The sequence below is a fragment of the Vitis vinifera genome, chromosome 19 (genome assembly GCF_030704535.1).
Source record: "Vitis vinifera cultivar Pinot Noir 40024 chromosome 19, ASM3070453v1".
Lineage (NCBI taxonomy): Eukaryota > Viridiplantae > Streptophyta > Magnoliopsida > Vitales > Vitaceae > Vitis > Vitis vinifera.
Window position 1 is genome coordinate 25,268,521 of NC_081823.1, and position 18,677 is coordinate 25,287,197.

The 18,677-nt window shown below is 34.1% G+C and overlaps 2 protein-coding genes across 2 annotated transcripts; both read right to left on the reverse strand.

Moving 5' to 3' along the window:
* Positions 1-4,912: 4,912 nt before the first annotated feature.
* Positions 4,913-5,625, reverse strand: LOC104877746 (uncharacterized). Its single transcript, XM_010646562.3, has one exon. It carries the CDS (start codon positions 5,596-5,598, stop codon positions 5,062-5,064), a length of 537 nt encoding a protein of 178 aa, XP_010644864.1. The 5' UTR covers positions 5,599-5,625; the 3' UTR covers positions 4,913-5,061.
* Positions 5,626-8,477: 2,852 nt separating this feature from the next.
* On the reverse strand, positions 8,478-9,381 carry LOC132253380 (secreted RxLR effector protein 161-like). Its single transcript, XM_059735152.1, has one exon. It carries the CDS (start codon positions 9,225-9,227, stop codon positions 8,478-8,480), a length of 750 nt encoding a protein of 249 aa, XP_059591135.1. The 5' UTR covers positions 9,228-9,381.
* Between the last annotated feature and the right edge of the window lie 9,296 nt (positions 9,382-18,677).

The window sequence follows — 18,677 nt, forward strand, 5'->3', positions numbered from 1 at the left end:
GTCTTCAAACCTGGTGACAAACTCCGGAAACGACCCGGAAAACCAACAATGGGGAAACCCATGCATGGTGACTTCAACCTCGTGGATGGAGGCGGGACAGAGGCTGCGATCTTACGAGGCCACCATCATCCATTGAAGCTGGCGACGCTAGCGAACGACGTCGGGAAAGGTGGCTTCGGTGATGCTGCCAAGGTGGTGGTGTTGAGTTCATCAAAGGGCTAAAACGGAAATGTCCAAGGATTATTGTTTTCAGTTTGCTTGGTGGGTTTATTTTTGTTATTGGACCCTTGATCCGAACTCTGCAAAAATTGGGTTACCATATTTTCAATGGTTTTGAAATTGGTTCTGTTTATGTAATTTTTTAAAACATTTTTTAAATTATAAAATTTGTCATTTTCAATACATTGACTATTATTTTAACATCTATTTAGATTTAAATGTATTTAAGAATATAAAATAAATTATTTTTTAATTTATAAATATTTATGATTTTATTTTTAAATTAATATGTAAGAAACTGAATCGAATGTATGATTTCTTATTAAATTAAGTTTTATACCATATTGAACTACCAATTTTCTTAAAAATATAAATTTATAATATTTAGATTTAATATACATATCATGGCATCATGCTTCTTGATAATGTTCACAAGTAATGTTATAATTTCTGATTAATCTTATATATTCTAAGCGACCCTTAAACTTAATAGTAACTTTTTTTTTTTTTTTCAATCTCCCACAATTAAGTTGTGGTTGCTTAGGGCCAGTACTATACTCAAATTTAGTGATAGAAAGATGGTTCCTTTTTCTTCCTTTTTTTTTTTGTTTCTTCTATTGGCCAACAACGAAAGATAAAGTCATTGAATATTAACATGAGTCTTCAAAATTAAAGTTGTTTTTCAAATATCATACAAGAATTTTATAAGCATCATGTATGAACGGATGCCAAAAACAATAAAAATAATGCATACAAAACATACAAGTTTTGGGATTATTAAGGAAGCAGGATATGTATATTGAATCCAAATACTATAAATTTAAACTTTTAGACTATGTTTGGTCCCGAAAAATACTAAGAAAAGGGAAAAAAATCATGTGAAAAATTATTTTCTTTAGTTTGGATAACATAGAAAATATGATGAAAAAAAAATTAAGGAAAATATCATAATATTTTTCCTATTGTTTTCCTTTAAAAATAATGAGAAAAATAAGAGAAAAAGAGAAGGGAAAAGTTGGGGAAAATTTTATTGGGCTCGTGGTCTTCACTGATACCACCTTTTTTTCCCCCAAACTCCGGTCCCGCCGCACCACCACACCCCGGCCTGACCCAAACCCAAACTCGCATCGAAGCCTTAACCCTAATTGCACCAAAACCCTGAAACCAAAAACGACCACTAAGCTCCACAAAAAGAAACCCCCCACGAAATGCAACGTGGAGGGGCGACAGGCTATCACAACGCTCTGGGTAGCACAATCGATGACGACGAGTGTGCGAAGGTCATCAATGGCGTCAGCGCCGGAGGAGACAAGGCGGTTGAGGAGTACTTGAGCTCGATCGGAAAGACGGTGGAGGTCAATGACCATGTGGAGTTTGGGGGGATCGGGGGAAGACTTGATGTTGTGTTGAGGATTGTGAAACCAAGGTTTGGTTAATTTTGATTTTGATGATAACAAAACAAGGTTTAGAACTAATGACTACATTTTAAGTGTGATTAGGTAAGACGACTTCCAAAGTGGCAATTCAAAGACAAATCAAGCCAAAGAGAAATCATGAAGAAGAAGACCACCTCAAAGAGAAGAGTTTTTTCAAGACCAAAGCTTCTTAAGATCTCTTTGTAAGGTTGTTGGTGCACTAGGACTTTCATGCATTTTATTCTTTATTTATGCACCAAAATCATCCAAGAGTAATATTGTTTTAAATATCTTAAGAATTGGATGATTTCATGTTTTCAACTAAAACCTTGTGTTAAATGATTTTCAAACTTGTGTTAAAAGGTTTTAAGTTGAAAAAGGTTGAGTGTTGAGCAAAAAAAATGGCTCAACTGGTTCAACCGGTCGACCGGTTGTGCTCGTCTGGTCGAGGACCGGTTGAGGGAGGCCAAAAAGTTTATCTCTCTCCCAGTGCCTTCTCTTCCTAGTCAAGGTTGAACCTCAACCGGTTGAGGTCTGGTTGAGGACCAGTTGAGGCCTAACAATCACTTTTCTTAACAGCTAGTCAACCGGTCGACCCCTAACTCGACCGGTCGAACCCCCAAGGGCTAGTATGACTTTTTTCTTCTATAAAAAGGCTCCAAACTTCATTGTTTAATAAACAAAAACCTTCCCAAATCATTCTTAATTATATTTGAGCCTTGGAAGAGTATTTTTGAGTGCACCATTATTCCAAAACTTGCATATCTTTAGTGCACCATCCAATCCTAGTTTCTCTTGTATCATTTGAGCTTAAAGTTCTTGTGTTAGGATTTTTGAGAGATCATTTTATTTGTAAATCTTTGAGAGGAATTTTCTCAAGTGAGGGGTATCACTTGAGAGGTTGGTCAAGAGTGGGATAACTCTTGAGAAGTGTAAAGGGTGCTTGGAGCCAAAAGTCCAAGAGGGTGAATTGGAACCATAATCCAATTGTAAAGAGATTGGAAGCTTGGTTAAAGCTTCAAGATAGTGGAACCCTCACTTGGTTAGGAGGTTGAGGAGAGTGGACGTAGGCAGGGAAGTGCCGAACCACTATAAACTCTCGTGTTTGCACTCTCTTTTCCCTAACTCTTTTAAATTATATGCAATTGTTTTTATTTTGTTTATTATATACTTGCATATAATTGTCTCTTTTTTTTGTATAGTTTAAATTTGTGAAAAAGAGACTATCACCCTATTTACCCCCCTCCCCCCTCTCTAGAGTGATTATCATAGTTTGGAGTAGCCTCAGATTCCTAACAAGGATGGTAGTGGTGGGGTTTCTTGAGGGTGTTAGGACGTTGTATTGAGGAAGAGATTGGAGGACAAAGCTATGGGTGGCCATTGGGGGTGAGTCGTGGAGAGTTTGTGAGAATGTGAATGGAGTTCATTACATAGAAGGGAATGAGAAATGGAGTTTAGCCACCTCAGCAAATGGCTTCGGTTATTTAAGCGCCGCACGGTTGCTTGAGAAACATGTCTCCTCCATGAATCAGATTTTTTTTAAAGTAGAACTATAGAACAAAAGACATTGTTTTATTCATTGAGAATATTCATTTGTACAACAGGGTAGGACTTTGGCTTAGGGTGGGGGTAAGGAATCAATTTGTTGTTAATATTATTGGTTTTAGTGTGAGTTAAATAAAGCTTGATATGTTGGTGGTTTTAAGACAATTTCAAATTGACGTTCACAACTATAATTTGACTTGATACATACTAAAGCCGATAATTACTAAAGGTGCTTTTAATATTTATTTTAATATACTAAAATCAAAATTACCGACATGGGTTTTAAACTTTAATTACTAAACTCGATATTTATTTTATTGGGATCGGAGTTTGATTTTCACATATATTCCTGTATGTAAGGAGCAATGTTTTGAGTTAGGATGTGGGTTGATTATATGTTTCTGCAATAGTTTTGCAAAACTGATTTTTAGAAAATAAGAGCACAAAATTTATTTTATTATTCAACAAATTGATAACCATCTAAGACAAATTGTTGATTTTGTTTTTATTTCATTTTTCCTTGACTTTTTTTTTGTGGTTAACCAAACAAAAGAAAATGAATTTTTTTTTCCTATGAATTTTCCATGGATAACCAAACAAACAAGTGAAAAAATTTATATTCATTTCCTTAGTTTTTTCTTTCCTTCCATTTTTCCTCCCAATTTTCTTTCTCGCCCATTTTTCGGGAACCAAACATAGCCTTAGAAAAATTGGTTGTTTAACATGATATTAGAATTTAGTTTGGTGAGAAGTCATGAGTTTGAGCCATCTTACCATAATTTGCATGTTTGTTTCCCTTATTTATTTCCACTTGTGAGTATGAAGCTATACTTTCAATTCTATGGGATACCTCTCTCCCAATTTGCAATTCTAAGGTGTCTCTTAACATGCGAGTATAATAGAGTCACACATGAGGAAAGTGACAATGACGAGGAATCACAAGTTTTTCTTAATAAGAAATTTTTTTTGTCATTTTCTACAAATTCTTTCCACCTTCCCTTTCATCATATGGTAACATCAATCCTTTAGAATTCTACTATTATAGATCAAGTGGAATATTACTATGTATAGACAAGATTAATCTAGATACATGGGGCCATGGACCACAAATGAACCAAATTACATAAACTAGTTAGGACAATATTGATTCTTTTGAGTCATTATTATTTTTTGCTTTTGTAAAGTGAAATCACCATCAACAATTAGGAAGCCATGAAATCTAAAACTCACAAGAAAATTTCAACTGAAAAACCAATGTAAGAAGAATTTTAGTAATGAACAAAAAATGGAATCAAATATATAAGGAAAGGCAAGTGTTTCTGTTCTGGATATGGCTTCATTGCAAGTCCCTCCCATAGCATGAAGCAGTACCATGGAGCAATCTTCCCAATGGAAGTACATGTACATTTAGCAAATTCATATAAGCTAATGGACGAGGATTTTCCTGGTTCCCCTAGAAGCCATCAAGTTGTAGATTATGATGATATTTGTTTTTAAATTAAATAGAAAAAGTAAAAATATTTTACTTTTTCTATTAAGTTAAAAGTAATAAGATCAACCAAAATAATTAAAAGTAACTTGTTATCAATAAGTTCAATTTAATTTTATTGATTGATATCAATAAATTACTTTTTAGTTGAATATTCTAACTTTTTCTATTTAGCCAAAAGACAAATACCACCTCTTTCTCTCTTTCTCTCTCTCTCTCTCTTTATATATAAATGTGAAAATAGTTGAAGGAAATATGTTTCAAGCCCATTATAGATGATAAGGAGGTGTATGTTATGTCTCAATATTTCATGTTACATGTCTACTAGTCAACATGAAACTTTATTTTTCATGGATGATGAGCACTTAGGTGAAAACCCTCCAAAACTCTTAATCAAAGCTTCTCTATAATTCTAAAGGCAGCCACAGTAAGTATATCAAAGACCTTCAGATCATAGTAAACATTAGGTGGCACATAAGTCTCATTTGAACTCACAAACTCGTATCGGCATGTGCCTTGATATAGCGCTGCTTCGCGCAAGGACAGTTCAGCGCTATCATAGCTGCCATTCTTTAGCTCCAAAGCTGCTGAATTTAGCGCCTTCTTTGCATCAGAACAGTGCAGGAAGCAATGTTCATAGGCTGATTTTGTGGCATTGTGTTCAGGATTAGAACCTAAATTCGACATGTTGCTTGCCAAGTAGCTAGAGTGGCTCATCAAACAGTCGATGATGATGTTGGCAATCCCTACCGCATCGGCTTTCCCCGAACGCTCGTCAGATTTTACACACTGCATGCATACTACTGGTACCTCAGCAGTGTGGCATGCACTTTCAATTAGTTTGTCTCCTGCCTCTACGGGGTTGAGTGTTTGGCCAAAGAAGAGAGGGGATGAAAGAGTGAGAAGAAAAAGAAGAATTACAGAAGCCATGGATGATAGCTGAAGTGTTGGTGTAGTTGTTTAGCATTCTCTTAGCACTTATATACAAGATGAAATCTCTCATTATTAATTGCTTTGGTGCAGTTACAGAATAGAATTTGCTATATGATAAATGCAATTGTTATTTATTACGTATCTTCTACAATTGACTTCCTTTACTCGTGTTTGTTTGTTCTGTGATAAGGAGAAGACATTAATAATAATAATAAGAAATGATTAATTCTAGGTATTTTTAATTAGCTCAGTCATATTTAATTTAAGGGCTGAATCTATAAGTCTTTAATCCGATAAATGAAATCTTTATTTTATTGATTGAGAAGGTTATGTTTGGTTTTCGAGAAATTTGAAGGAAAATGTAAGGAAAAGAAAATAGAAGGAAAAGTGGAAAGAAAAAAAAAAATTCAAAGTTGATAAATTATTTTTATATGTTTCTTTAAACTTATTTCACTTTTTTTTTTTATTATATAAAGATTAAATAATTTTAAAATACATAAATTTTTAAATAATTTTAATTATATTTTATTTTCTTTCGTATTTCTCATGGTGAAACCAATCACGAGAAAACTATTTTTATTAACATTTTTCTCCTTTGCACTTTTTGAGAACCACACATAGCCCAAAGGTTGCTTCAAGTAAACTATTTGTATAAAATTCTAGAATCAATCATCCTAATTAATAACTTGATCAATCAACTAATTACGATATCGTCAAAATTATTAGGTTTCTTCTGCACTTCACTACCCAGTTGTCATCCTCAGTATTTTTGCTTATCCCATTGTCATTAAATGCAAGAAAAATAGTAGAAGGAACAAAATAAGTTCAAGATATGTTATCCTGAATCTTCCTAAGTTCCATTTTGGCATGACTTTCTAGTTCAAGAAAGTTTTTTTTCCATAGTAATTATCAAGATGGTTCATTGAATTAGTAGGACCTCTTGTTATATGCCATGATTTAGATTTTTTTGCAAAAGATAGATATTATGGGAAAAGATTTGTTTTAACTCAAAAAAAAAAAAAAAAAAAAACTAGTTCCTTACTAAAATACTTAACAAAGTACAAGAGATAAAAGGCTTAGGGCTTGTTCGGTAACTATTTTCAAAAACAGTTTTTAAAAATAATTTTTGAAAACAATTTTTAAAAATTATTCTATAATATTTGTAAAACAAAAATCTATTTAAAAACCTGAAATGTATTTAACATGTTTTTAATACTTTTTTTAAAAAATTTTATTTTTAGTTCTTTATTTTTAATTATTCTACATATTTATATAATTATTTATTAAAATAGTCATTAGAAAAAAAGTAAAAACAATTAAAAGATGTTTTCTAAAAATACCATGTTTTCTATTTTTGAGAATGAAAAACAGAAAACGGTTTTTAATTATCAAATATATTTTCCTTATTTTTTTATTTTAGAGAGTAGAAAATTATTTTCGAAAACAATTGCCAAATAAGCTTTTGGAAGCCTTTTTTGGGCTATTATGATTAAAGATGTTTCTTTAAACAAGATTATTGTAAATGTATTTGAAATTATCTATAAATATGTTCAGGTTAAATATGAGTGTAAAAATCCCCTTTATAGATCTTGTAGTATGAAGTGCTTGAATTGGCCCTTCTCCTCTCTTCTTTATTTTCACTAAATAAAGATATGAATTGAAATGATAAATTTGAAAAAAGTGGCATCTTATCTCATTTTAAAGGTCATTTATATCTTCCTTTTTCAAGTTTAGAATGCTTGTGAAACTTGGACTTCTCTAAAGGGTTTTTCTCACTTTCTTATGAGACTCAAATGATTCCACTGATCATAATAAGTACTTTCTCAACCACCCTACATTACTTTCTTAGACCTCAATGATCCTTACTACCTACTACACAACTTTTTAGAAAATTAAATTATGGGTCTTTACAACATAGGTACAGCACACACATGACTCCCACCAAACACACTTGCTTGTAAGAGATGCTGCAAATTGTGAATTAGGTTAACCAATCTGGTTTTCTGAACAAACAATATATTTTGCTATGATGATGAGAGACTTAAAAACATCCATACCGAGACCCCATTGATCCATCATCACAAATCTAAGCATGGGATGCAAAGCATTAGAGATAGCAACATGCATCCAATAAACCAGCTCTCTATGTGTGAGAAAGATAGGATTTTTACATGCAAGATCAGAACTTCATATATATGTTATTATCTCATACTTGGGACAGAATAGGAACCCTATGTTTTGGTCTGCAGGAAGTAATCTCTCCCTAGCTGGAGATTCAGCAGCAATCGTAGCAAAGAAATGCCAAAAAGTCGAATTTGAATTTATTAACTTAAGCTGAAAAAAACTAACCCTAAACCTAAACTACAACCATGGAAAAAGAACTAGCCAGTAGAGAACAAAGAAGTCTCTCCTCTGTTGGATGTGCTCCTGCTTCTGCTAGGAGAAGTTCCCCAAAAAAATAGAAGTTGTTGATTCCTTATAAAGTGGAGTCAGAATCCCCTCTCAAAAGCATTCTAAAGAGACTGTTGGAAGCAGGGGAGGTTATCACACCAAGCAACTGAGAACAGAGATGTGCTGCTACTGATCTGATTTTTTTATTTGATCATAAGGCTGAATTTATACAGATTGTGTAACAGATATGACCTCAAAAAAAGCATCAAATCAAGCTACTTATTGAACAAACAACTACCTCCTACAAAATAGCATCAGAATTTAACTTAAAAGCAAAAAACATAAAAATAGCAACAGTAAAAACAAAAACATAAAAATAGCTTCAGCATTCTAGTAATCTCGTTGACTTCAATTGCATGTGGTTGACGATTTCAGCCTTTCCCTCAGCAGCTACTAAGGCATAACTCTCAACACTCCTCCTTGACTTAGGAGCTGCAAACTCCAAGTCTTTTTCGTAGAAACTCAAATCTTATTTTAGGAAGAGCTTTAGTCAGAATATCTGCATTCTGACTTTCTGTATTGCAGTAGACTAGCTGTATATCTCCTTCTTTCTGTACTTCCCTCAGAAAATACAATTTAATCTTGAAGTGCTTTGTTTTACCATGAAAAACTGGATCATTTACAATAGATATAGTGGCTTGGTTGTCTACAAACACCTTTGTACTCACTTCTTGCTTCATATCCAAATCTGTTAGCAACTTTCTAAGCCATAAGGCTTGATTTACAGCTGCAACAGTAGCAATATACTCTGCCTCAGCTGTAGATTGAGCCACGACTTCTTGCTTCCTTGAACTCCATGAAAAAACACCAGAACCAAAGCTAAAACAATAGCCTGAAGTACTTCTCATATCGTCAACATAACCAGCCCAATCACTATTAGAAAATCCATGAAAATTGAAACTTTGAACTTGACTGAACTTAATGCCATAATCCACAGTGCCTTTAACATATCTTATCACACGCTTTGCTGCCTGGAAATGAATTTCACTAGCACAATGCATGTATCTCGAAAGTAGACTTACAACATGCATTATATCGGGTCTTGTTGCAGTCAAGTACATTAAGCATCCAATCATGCTTCGATAAAGTCCTTCATCTACCTTTTCAGCACCGTCCTCCTTACAGAACTTCTCTTTCTGGTTCATAGGGGTAGATGTAGGTTTGCATTCCTCCATTTTGAATTTCTTCAGAATTTCTTTGGCATATTTTTGTTGGCAGATGAAAATCTCATTCTGCTTCTAGTGTATTTCCATTCCCAAGAAGTAAGACATCTCACCTAGGTCTGTCATCTCAAAGACCTGCTCCATTTCAGCCTTGAATTTGTTCACAAACCCTGCATTACTTCTTGTTACAAGCAAATCATCAACATATAGAGAAACAATTAATATATCTTCTACAATCTTCTTAATTTAGAGTGTAAATTCACTCAAGCTCTTGTGAAAGCCTAAAGTTAGCAGGTGAGTTTCAATCCTGCTGTACCAGGCTCTAGGGGCTTGTCTTAACCCATACAAGGCCTTCTTAAGAAGGTATACTTTTTCTTCTTTTCCTTTGATAGCAAAACCTTCTGGTTGTTCGACAAAAATCTCTTCCTCCAGGTAGCCATTTTCTTTGAGCTGCAAGAGCCAACAACATCTTGATTGTATCCAAACGAGCTACTGGTGCAAAGGTTTCCAAAAAGTCAACACCAAACATTTGTGCATACCCTTTGACAACCAGCCTTGCTTTATGTTTGTTTATAGAACCATCAGAGTTGAGTTTTGTTCTGTAAACCCACTTAACCCCAATAGATTTTTTGTGTGAAGGTCTATATACTAGCTCCCAAGTGTTGTTCTTGTCAATCATATTTAGCTCCTCCTGCATTGCAACCCTCCATCTTTTATTTTCAGCAACTTCAACAAACCCTGTAGGTTCAAGAACAACTATATTACACCTTTGATAAATATCAAAAAGTGTCCTGAAACCTCTAACTGGAAGTTCATCAACATCTTCATCAATATATTGCTGATTCTGCTCATCCCAGCTCCATTTCTCCGTTTCCAAAAACTTAACATCTCTACTTACCACAATTTTACTATTTTGTGGCAAGTAGATTCTGTAAGCTTTTGGGGTGCTGCTATATCCAATGAAAATTCCTGGTTCTGACTTTTTATCTAGCTTGTCTCTTTTCACCTGAGGAACATAAGAGAAACACAAGCAACCAAAGGTCTTTAAATTCATTAGCATAGGCTTATAACCAAACCAGGCCTCAAACGGTGTCTGTTTCTACAATGCTTTTGTTGGTAGTCTATTTAGCAAAAATACTGTTGTATTTGCAGCTTCAGCCCAGAAACTTTTTGGCAGCTCTTTCTCATGCAAAAGACATCTTGTCATCTCCATTATTGTTCTATTTTTTCTTTCCACCACCCCATTTTGCTGTGGGGTGTATGGTGCAGTGAGCTGGTGATCTATGCCTGCATCTTCACAAAATTTGTTGAATTTTTCTGAAGTATATTCTGTACCATTATCCGACCTTATAACCTTGATTCTGTATTCACTTTGATTTTCAACCATGACCTTATATCTCAAAAACACATCAGCAACCTCAAATTTGTAAGTGAGAAAATAAATCCAACAAAATCTTGTGTAGTCATCAATAAATGCAATATAGTACTTACTCCCTTTCAAAGATGGTGTCTTTTGAGGTCCACTAACATCTGTGTGAACCAATTGTAGTTTTTGTGTTGATTTCCATGCTGCTTTTTTAGGAAAATGACGTCTTGTTTGCTTCCCATATTGACAGGCTGCACATATAGGAAGTTCTTCTTCCAAATCAGGGAGTCCTTCTACAATCTGATTCTTCTTCATGTAGAGCATGACATTGTGGTGGAAATGCCCTAATCTTTTATGCCAAAGCATTGTATTGTTCTCATGTTGTGCAGCAGCAATTTGCTCATCTTCTAACATATTCAAGGCAAAACTTTTGCCTTTCATTTTTATGTTGAACACCTTTCTGCCTTCAGCATCCTTGATTATGCAATTTCTATCTTCAAAACAAACTTTAAACCCTTTCTCAACAAGTTGTCCAACACTTAGCAGATTTTGGTCAATGTTAGGCACAAACAAAACATCAGAAATGAACTTTAAACCTGTTAGGCTTTCAATAGCTACTGTTCCTTTACCTTTTACTGGAATATACTCACCATTTCCAATTCTGACTTTGGAAATAGCTGTCCTATCAATCTCCCTAAAGAGATCTTGATCATATGTCATGTGGTTTGTGCAACCACTGTCCACGAGCCAACTTTTAGAGGTGCTTCCGTTTGCAAAACATGTTGCTGAAAATAGTTGCTTCTCCTGGTATTGTTCAGCTGCTACATTGGTTTCTCCTTGCTGTTGCTGAGTTCTACAGATCCTTTCTATGTGTCCCTGTCTACCACATTTGTTGCATTTCACATCTGGTCTCCACCAACATTTTTGTTAAGGATGATTTGTTTTCTTGCAATGAGGACAGGGTGGATAGGTTCCAGTTTTTTGATTGTTTTTGTTGCTTGGCTTATTGTTGTTCTTTTTGTTCTTCCTCCTTCTTGTGTTGCCTTCATTGGTCTGTGTCTTTGCTTGAAAAGCTCCTTCTACAGAACTTCCTTGCCTCATGAGTCTTCTTTGTTCCAAAGCTTGTAAAGCATTTAGTAGTTCTGCCAAGGTGATACTTGACAAATCTTTTGTGTTTTCCAAAGAAGAAATTGTAGCTTCATATTTTTCAGGAAGTGTGACAAAAAAATTTTGAACAACTCTTTCATCAAAAAACTCTTTACCTAGCAACCTCACCTTGTTTGTTATGGTAAGAAGTTGTTCTGCATAATCTTTTATGGTTTGAGACTCCTTTATCCTCACTATTTCAAATTCTTGAATCAGATTCATAACCTGCATATTTCTGACTCTTTCATTGCCTTGATATTCTTCCCGTAGATGATTCCAGATTTCTGCAGCAGATTCAAGTTGCACGATTTTGGTGAGAATTAATGGTGAGACTGCAGAAAATAAGCAAGCCTTGGCCTTAGCCTTCCTCGTCTTTTTCTCCTTATGGTTTTTCATCTGTGCCACAGTTGGATTGGCTCCAAGTGGAGAAATTTCATAATCTTCCTCTATTGCTTCCCAGACATCAAGAGCCTGTAGATGAACAGTCATCCTGATAGCCCAAGTTTGGTAATTTTCTCCATTGAAGATTGGTGGTGCTGCTGTGAAGCTTGCTTCTTCCATTTCTGCAAGGTTTTCAGATTCAGGTTTGGTATACAGTGTTTAGGCTCACACACCTCATTGGTCCCTCAAGACAAAAATTGCTCTGATACCAAACTGTTGGAAGCAGGGGAGGTTATCACACCAAGCAACTGAGAACAGAGATGTGCTGCTACTGATCTGATTTTTTTTTTTATCATAAGGCTGAATTTATACAAATTGTGTAACAGATATGACCTAAAAAAAAGCATCAAATCAAGCTACTTGTTGAACAAACAACTACTTCCTACGAAATAGCATCAGAATTTAACTTAAAAGCAAAAAACATAAAAATAGCAACAGCAAAAACAAAAACATAAAAATAGCTTCAGCATTCTAGTAATCTCGTTGACTTCAATTGCATGTGGTTGACGGTTTCAGCCTTTCCCTCAGCAGCTACTAAGACATAACTCTCAACAGAGACCCAAAATCCATATATACTAAAGACATCTCAAAATCATTGCAAAGTCTGGCCAAAATTAGAGCTCAATCGAGTAAGGAAGTATGACAATCTTCCTTCTCAGATGCTTCTCAACTTCCTCCAGTGCTCTCCTATTGTTTTCTACACGCTTCTAAGATCTTGCCTCCAAGCTCCAGTGATTATCATCCATGACCATTCAACTAGGGAGCTTAATGATAAATAATTGTAAAACAAGACTGAAAACTCTAAAAGCTAGCATGAAACTAACCTTCACTGAGGCTAGCATAAATATGGTTGATTGAGGGTCATGCTATAACTAATAAACTTGCTCAAAGATTTATAGCAACATGGATGATAAATAGCAATTTATGGTGTTCGTCGATCAGAGAGGTAAAAAACCACAGGATATAGGGACACGTACAAATCCACCATGAGGAATTCGAAATTGCAACCTAGTCTTATCAAACCAAGGATAAGGTCAAATATTCTAAACTTAAGGTCCTTACCCAAATTCCTAGGAATGTTTTGACAATTCCTTTCTCCACTACTAGTTCTGAGTTTGCATTTGGTATGGCCAGTTGAATACCTCATCCATATCATAGTTTATTGTCTCCAAAAAAAGAAGGTTGAGATGCTTATTTGTGAACAAAAATAGCTTTGATTTTTACTAATACCCATTAACTTGTGTGAAACAATGGAAGAAATTGAAAATCTTAAGCAAGGTATTCTAAATTTAAGATCCATATCCATTTTTTGTGAAATTTTCTTAATTATTATATAATTTATGTGTTTTTATTTATATGTATACTTTTTCTTGTTTAGATTTTTCATGTGCATTGGAGGAGCCTATGGTTATTGATGATTAAGTGTGATCGAAGTTATTTTCATGGTTGTTAATTTTACTCTAATTTATTGTATATTAAATTTAATTCATTGTTATTATTTTTATTACATTGGTTTGTGATTGTTAATTTTATTCTAATTTATTGTTATTCTAAATTTAATATATTTTTATTTGATTTATTTTATGGTGATGAAGTATGGACATATTGGACCTTGCTCATTAGAGTACTTGCTATGGGATGATATTGGAGAAGATCTTGCTATGAAGTTTATATACATCGTTTGTTGCTATGAGATGGAGATTGGAATTTGTGTATTTTTTTATTTCTATAATTATGTATGTTTAATGGATCATGGATAATGTTGGATTATTATTTTCTTTAATACTAGCTTATTGCTGGTCTTGGCATTGAATATGATTCTGTGGTTTCAGTTGCCACTTCTAGAGTTGAATCTCATTCTTTAGAAGATCTATGAGGATTGTTGCTAACCCAAGAAAGTCGAATCAAGCAACATTCGATGAACTCTAATGGATCTCAGCCAACTGTGAACCTTGTTTTTTCAGAACCAACAAAAACGATTCAACAATGGAACTCAAAGGTTTAATTAGGGTGCTTCTCAATCTTACCAAGGAGCACAACAATTTCAAAATAATAGAGGATAGGGTTATGGAGGAGGTCACTCATGGAATGGCAATTCTAAGCCATAATGCTAGCTTTATGGAAAATTTGGACACATTGTCCAAAAAAGTTACAATTGATTTTACCCAAATTTCTCTAGGTTTACAAATAGGTTAGCCTCTACAAACAACAATGTTAGTAAAAATATAGGTTCAATGACTACAATATTAGCTACTCCAGAATTACTCAATAATGATAATTGGTTTCTAGATTTAAGAGCAACAAATCATGTTACAAATAACCTTAGTAATTTGAACTTTGGTTTTGGGTATCAATATAGAAGTAAGATCCACATGGGTAATGGTGCAAATTTGATTGCTTATTCTGGTTTTTCCCTCATTTGTTATTTTGATTCACCTAGAGCTTTTTCTTTATCTAATATGCTACATGTTCCCCATATCACTTGCAATCTCATCAGTGTTAGTCAAATTTCTAGAGAAAATAATGCGTTCTTTGAGTTTCATCCATCTATTTGCATTATGAAAGATCTAGCAACGAGAACACCTTTGCTTAAAGGGAAGCTACATAAAGGGCTATATCGGTTCAACATGTTCAAGGCTGAATCATCTTCATCAACTAGTTCACATTAGTTTTCCCCTATTATTCCCAAGGATCACCAAGTCTTAACTCTTGTATCTAGTAGAATAGGAGGTTGTGGTTCAAATTCTCCTATTTCTTCTACTTCTAATTAAAGTGATGATAATGTTAAGTCATCTACTATTTTGAGTTTGTGACATAGAAAATTAGGACACCCAACTCTCTTTATTGTCAAACAAGCCTTGTCAAATTGTAATTTAAGGTTTTCAATGAATGAGAATGATCATTTTGGTTCTACTTGTCAATTTAGCAAAAGTCACAAATTGTTTTCTCAAATTCTTTGACTATGTATAATGATCCATAACAATTAATAGAATTTAATATTTGGGGTGTTGCTTCATTTACATCTAGGAATGGATCTAGATATTATATTAGCTTTGTTGATGTGTATTCAAGGTACACTTGAATCTACTTCTTAAAATCCAAATCTAAAGTTAGCTAAACCATTCTACATTTTAAGGCTCAAGTTGAACTTCTCTTAAATAAAAAGATCAAAACCCTTCAAATTGATTGCGGTGGTAAATTTAGATCACTAACTTCATTTCTACAATCAAATTAATGGAGTCACTTATACTTCAGAACAACATGGTCTTGTAGAAAGGAAACATAGGCAAATTATAGAGACTGGTTTGACCCTCCTAGCTCAATCTTCTTTACCTTTGAAGTTTGGGGATGATGTTTTTGCAACTATTCTCTACCTTATCAACAAGGTGCCGATATCAGTTCTTCATGGACAATCTCCCTTAGAGAGGTTTCTTCGCACCAAACCTAATTAGTCCTTCTTAAAGGTATTTGGTTATAAATGTTTTTCATACTTGAGACCATATAATTCTCATAAATGCAGTTTTGTTTAGTTCCTTGTATGTTTGTTGGATATAGTTAGAAGTACAAAGGATACAAATGTTTAGATCTAAGTAGGATCTATATATTTAAGCATGTTACCTTTGATGAAAACATGATTCCATTTGCTTCCAAAAATGTTCCTAAATGTTCTACAACCTCTAATCATGTTAATACCAAGTCATGGCTCCCATTATTGACCATAGTTCAGCCTACGATCCATCCTAATACCCTTCATGTACACTAAGTCTAGTCATATTTTTCCTTGTTCTTTGAAAGAACTTGATCTCTCTACAACTCAAAAGACAAACAAGTTCAAGAACTAGTAACAATTTTACCTTAGTTTAGTCTAAACCATTGAAAACTCAACAACCTACCATAACTTCATTATGGAATATCTACTCAACGAGGTCCAGGTCTAAAGTAGGGATTTATAAACCTACAGTGCTGCAAACAACTGATTTTCTTTTGTTGAGCCAACTACAATGTAGGAAGCTCTTCAAGGTCCCCTATGGAAAGTTGCTATGTAAGAAGAATATGATGTTCTGATTGTCAATGACACATGGTTTCCAATTACTTAACCTTCGAACAAGAAAATTATTAGTTGCAAATGGATTTTCAAACTTAAGAGAAATTTAGATGGTTCTATTACTCGTTACAAGGCACGACTGGTTGCAAAAAGGTATCATCGAAGGCCCAGTCTAGACTTCCCAAAGACGTTTAACTTAGTGATTAAACCAAGCATTGTTCGAGTAGTTTTAATAGTAGTTTTTTCTCAAAATGGGGAAGATTCACCAACTAAATGTGAACAATGCATTTCTTAATGGTATTCTTCAAGAAATAGTTCTAATAGAGCAATCCCTAGGTTTTGAGAAATCTATGATTTCTATTCCATTAGTATGCAAGCTTCACAAAGCCCTTAACGTATTAAGAGAAGTTCCTTGGGTTTGGTTTGATAAACTCAAGGATTCTCTCTTACATCTTGGTTTTGTGAGTTCTAAAGCTTATCAATCTTTATTCCTTAGATTTACTTCTACTTCATGTATTTATCTTTTGGTCTACATGGATGATATCATTATCACTAGAAATGATTCACTTGCAATTTCCACATTGATCTCCCTACTTAATAAGAAGCTTTCACTTAAGGACCTTGGCATTCTTCATCATTTTTTTGGGAATTGGCATTCTTCATCACTTTTTTGGGAATTAAGGTTCAACATACCGAAAATTGAGGACTCTTAGTCTCATAAGAGACTTATTTTACTGATGTTTTAAGAAAGGCTAAGATGGTTACAACAAAGGCTTTTTCAACACTTATTGTTGGTAGTTTAAGGCTCTCAACCCATCAAGGTGAACTTATTCTAGATCCCAAGCTTTATTGGAGTATTTTAGGGGGTTTGCAATATGCTACTATCACCAGACTTGAGATCCCTTATAGTGTGAATAAAGTGTCTCAGTTTATGCATAATCTGTTGGATTCTCATTGGTAGGCTATTAAATGAATACTTCAATATCTTAATGACACTCTTCATCGTGGTCTTTATCTTTCCAAACCTTACATTTGTTTCTTCAAGGTTTTTCCAATGCAGATTAGGCATTTGATCCTGATAATAGGAAATCAACTTCAAGCTATTGCATATTTCTTAGACAAAACTTGGTCACCTAAAGCTCCAAGAAACAACACTCCATCTCTTATTCTAGCATTGAAATAGAGTACTAGAGTCTAACTAATACTACTACTGAAATGGTGTAGTTGTAGGGATTGTTGAAAGAACTACGAGTTCCATAATTTCGAACACTAGTCATTTCGTGTGCTAACCTCAACGTAGTATCATTAAGTGCTAATCCAATTCAACACTCGGATAAAACACATTAAGGTTGATCTTTACTTTGTTCATGACAACGTTTTGGAGAAAACCTTGGCTATTCAACATGTTCCAGCCTATGATCAAACAACATATATCTTCACAAAGCCTCTCTCATCATCCTCATTATGCAAACTTCATGACAAGCTAAATGTCATCTCTCTCTACGCTTTGCTTGTGGAGGAGTGTTAAAAAGCATTCTGAAACTTCCAGAGGGATTCTTCGACCACGTGGTGTTGAATAACAGGTTGGGTTGTTAGGGTTTCTCCTTTTTGTATAAATCCTTGTACCTTGTACTTAATAAAATAAAGAGAAAAGAAATACTCCTCTGCTCATTTTTATCCTATGTTTTTCTCTATTTCTCTCATAATGCTTATTTAACCCTTTCTACTTCCTTGGTTGAGAATGACTTTTGCACTTAGTATTATTTTCATCCCTTAAACCTGAAATTAGACTCAAAATAGAAGTTAGATCCATAGCTAGAGACATAGAACCAAATTGAGTTAAGTTGGATGATTTGAGCTTTTTATATATATATATTGTATAAATCATGTCATAGTTGTGCAATTGGAGCACATATTTTGGCTCTAATCAAAGGGGGTTTGGTTTGGTTTAGTTTTTCAATTAAATTATGGTTGATTTGGTTTTTAACTACATGTAAAATAATTATGTCAGTTTGATTGAATTTATGTATAAAAATTGATTGAATCAACCTTATTTGCACCTTAGAACGGATGCAGGGAGCAACAAAGAAGGGATGTAGGGAGGATAGCAAAATGTCTCAAGGATTGCCTAATAAAATTTGAGGGATGTAAGACCTTTTATAGGCAAAGTCCAATGAGACTCTTCTATAATGGTTGAATGACCATAATAGAATAAAATAAAATAATTTGATTAATTTGATTTAATAAAAGCATGTTCTGAATTTCTCATTCAACCTTCCTTGACCCGATCTGTCCTTTAATCAAGAAGACTTAACTCAACTTAGAATGATCAAGTAAAATAGGATTAGAGTTAAAAGAATTAAATAAAAATAGTTTTAATTTGTAAAAACTGTTGGAATCCTAGACATACACAGGAGAAGAGATGACATGCGTTAAGGTTTACTGGGCTGAGCCACCTGAAATC

Coding starts and splice junctions, on each gene's coding strand:
- LOC132253380 (XM_059735152.1), bottom strand. CDS start 9,227: ATGGAGGAATGCAAACCTACATCTACCCCTATGAACCAGAAAGAGAAG.
- LOC104877746 (XM_010646562.3), bottom strand. CDS start 5,598: ATGGCTTCTGTAATTCTTCTTTTTCTTCTCACTCTTTCATCCCCTCTC.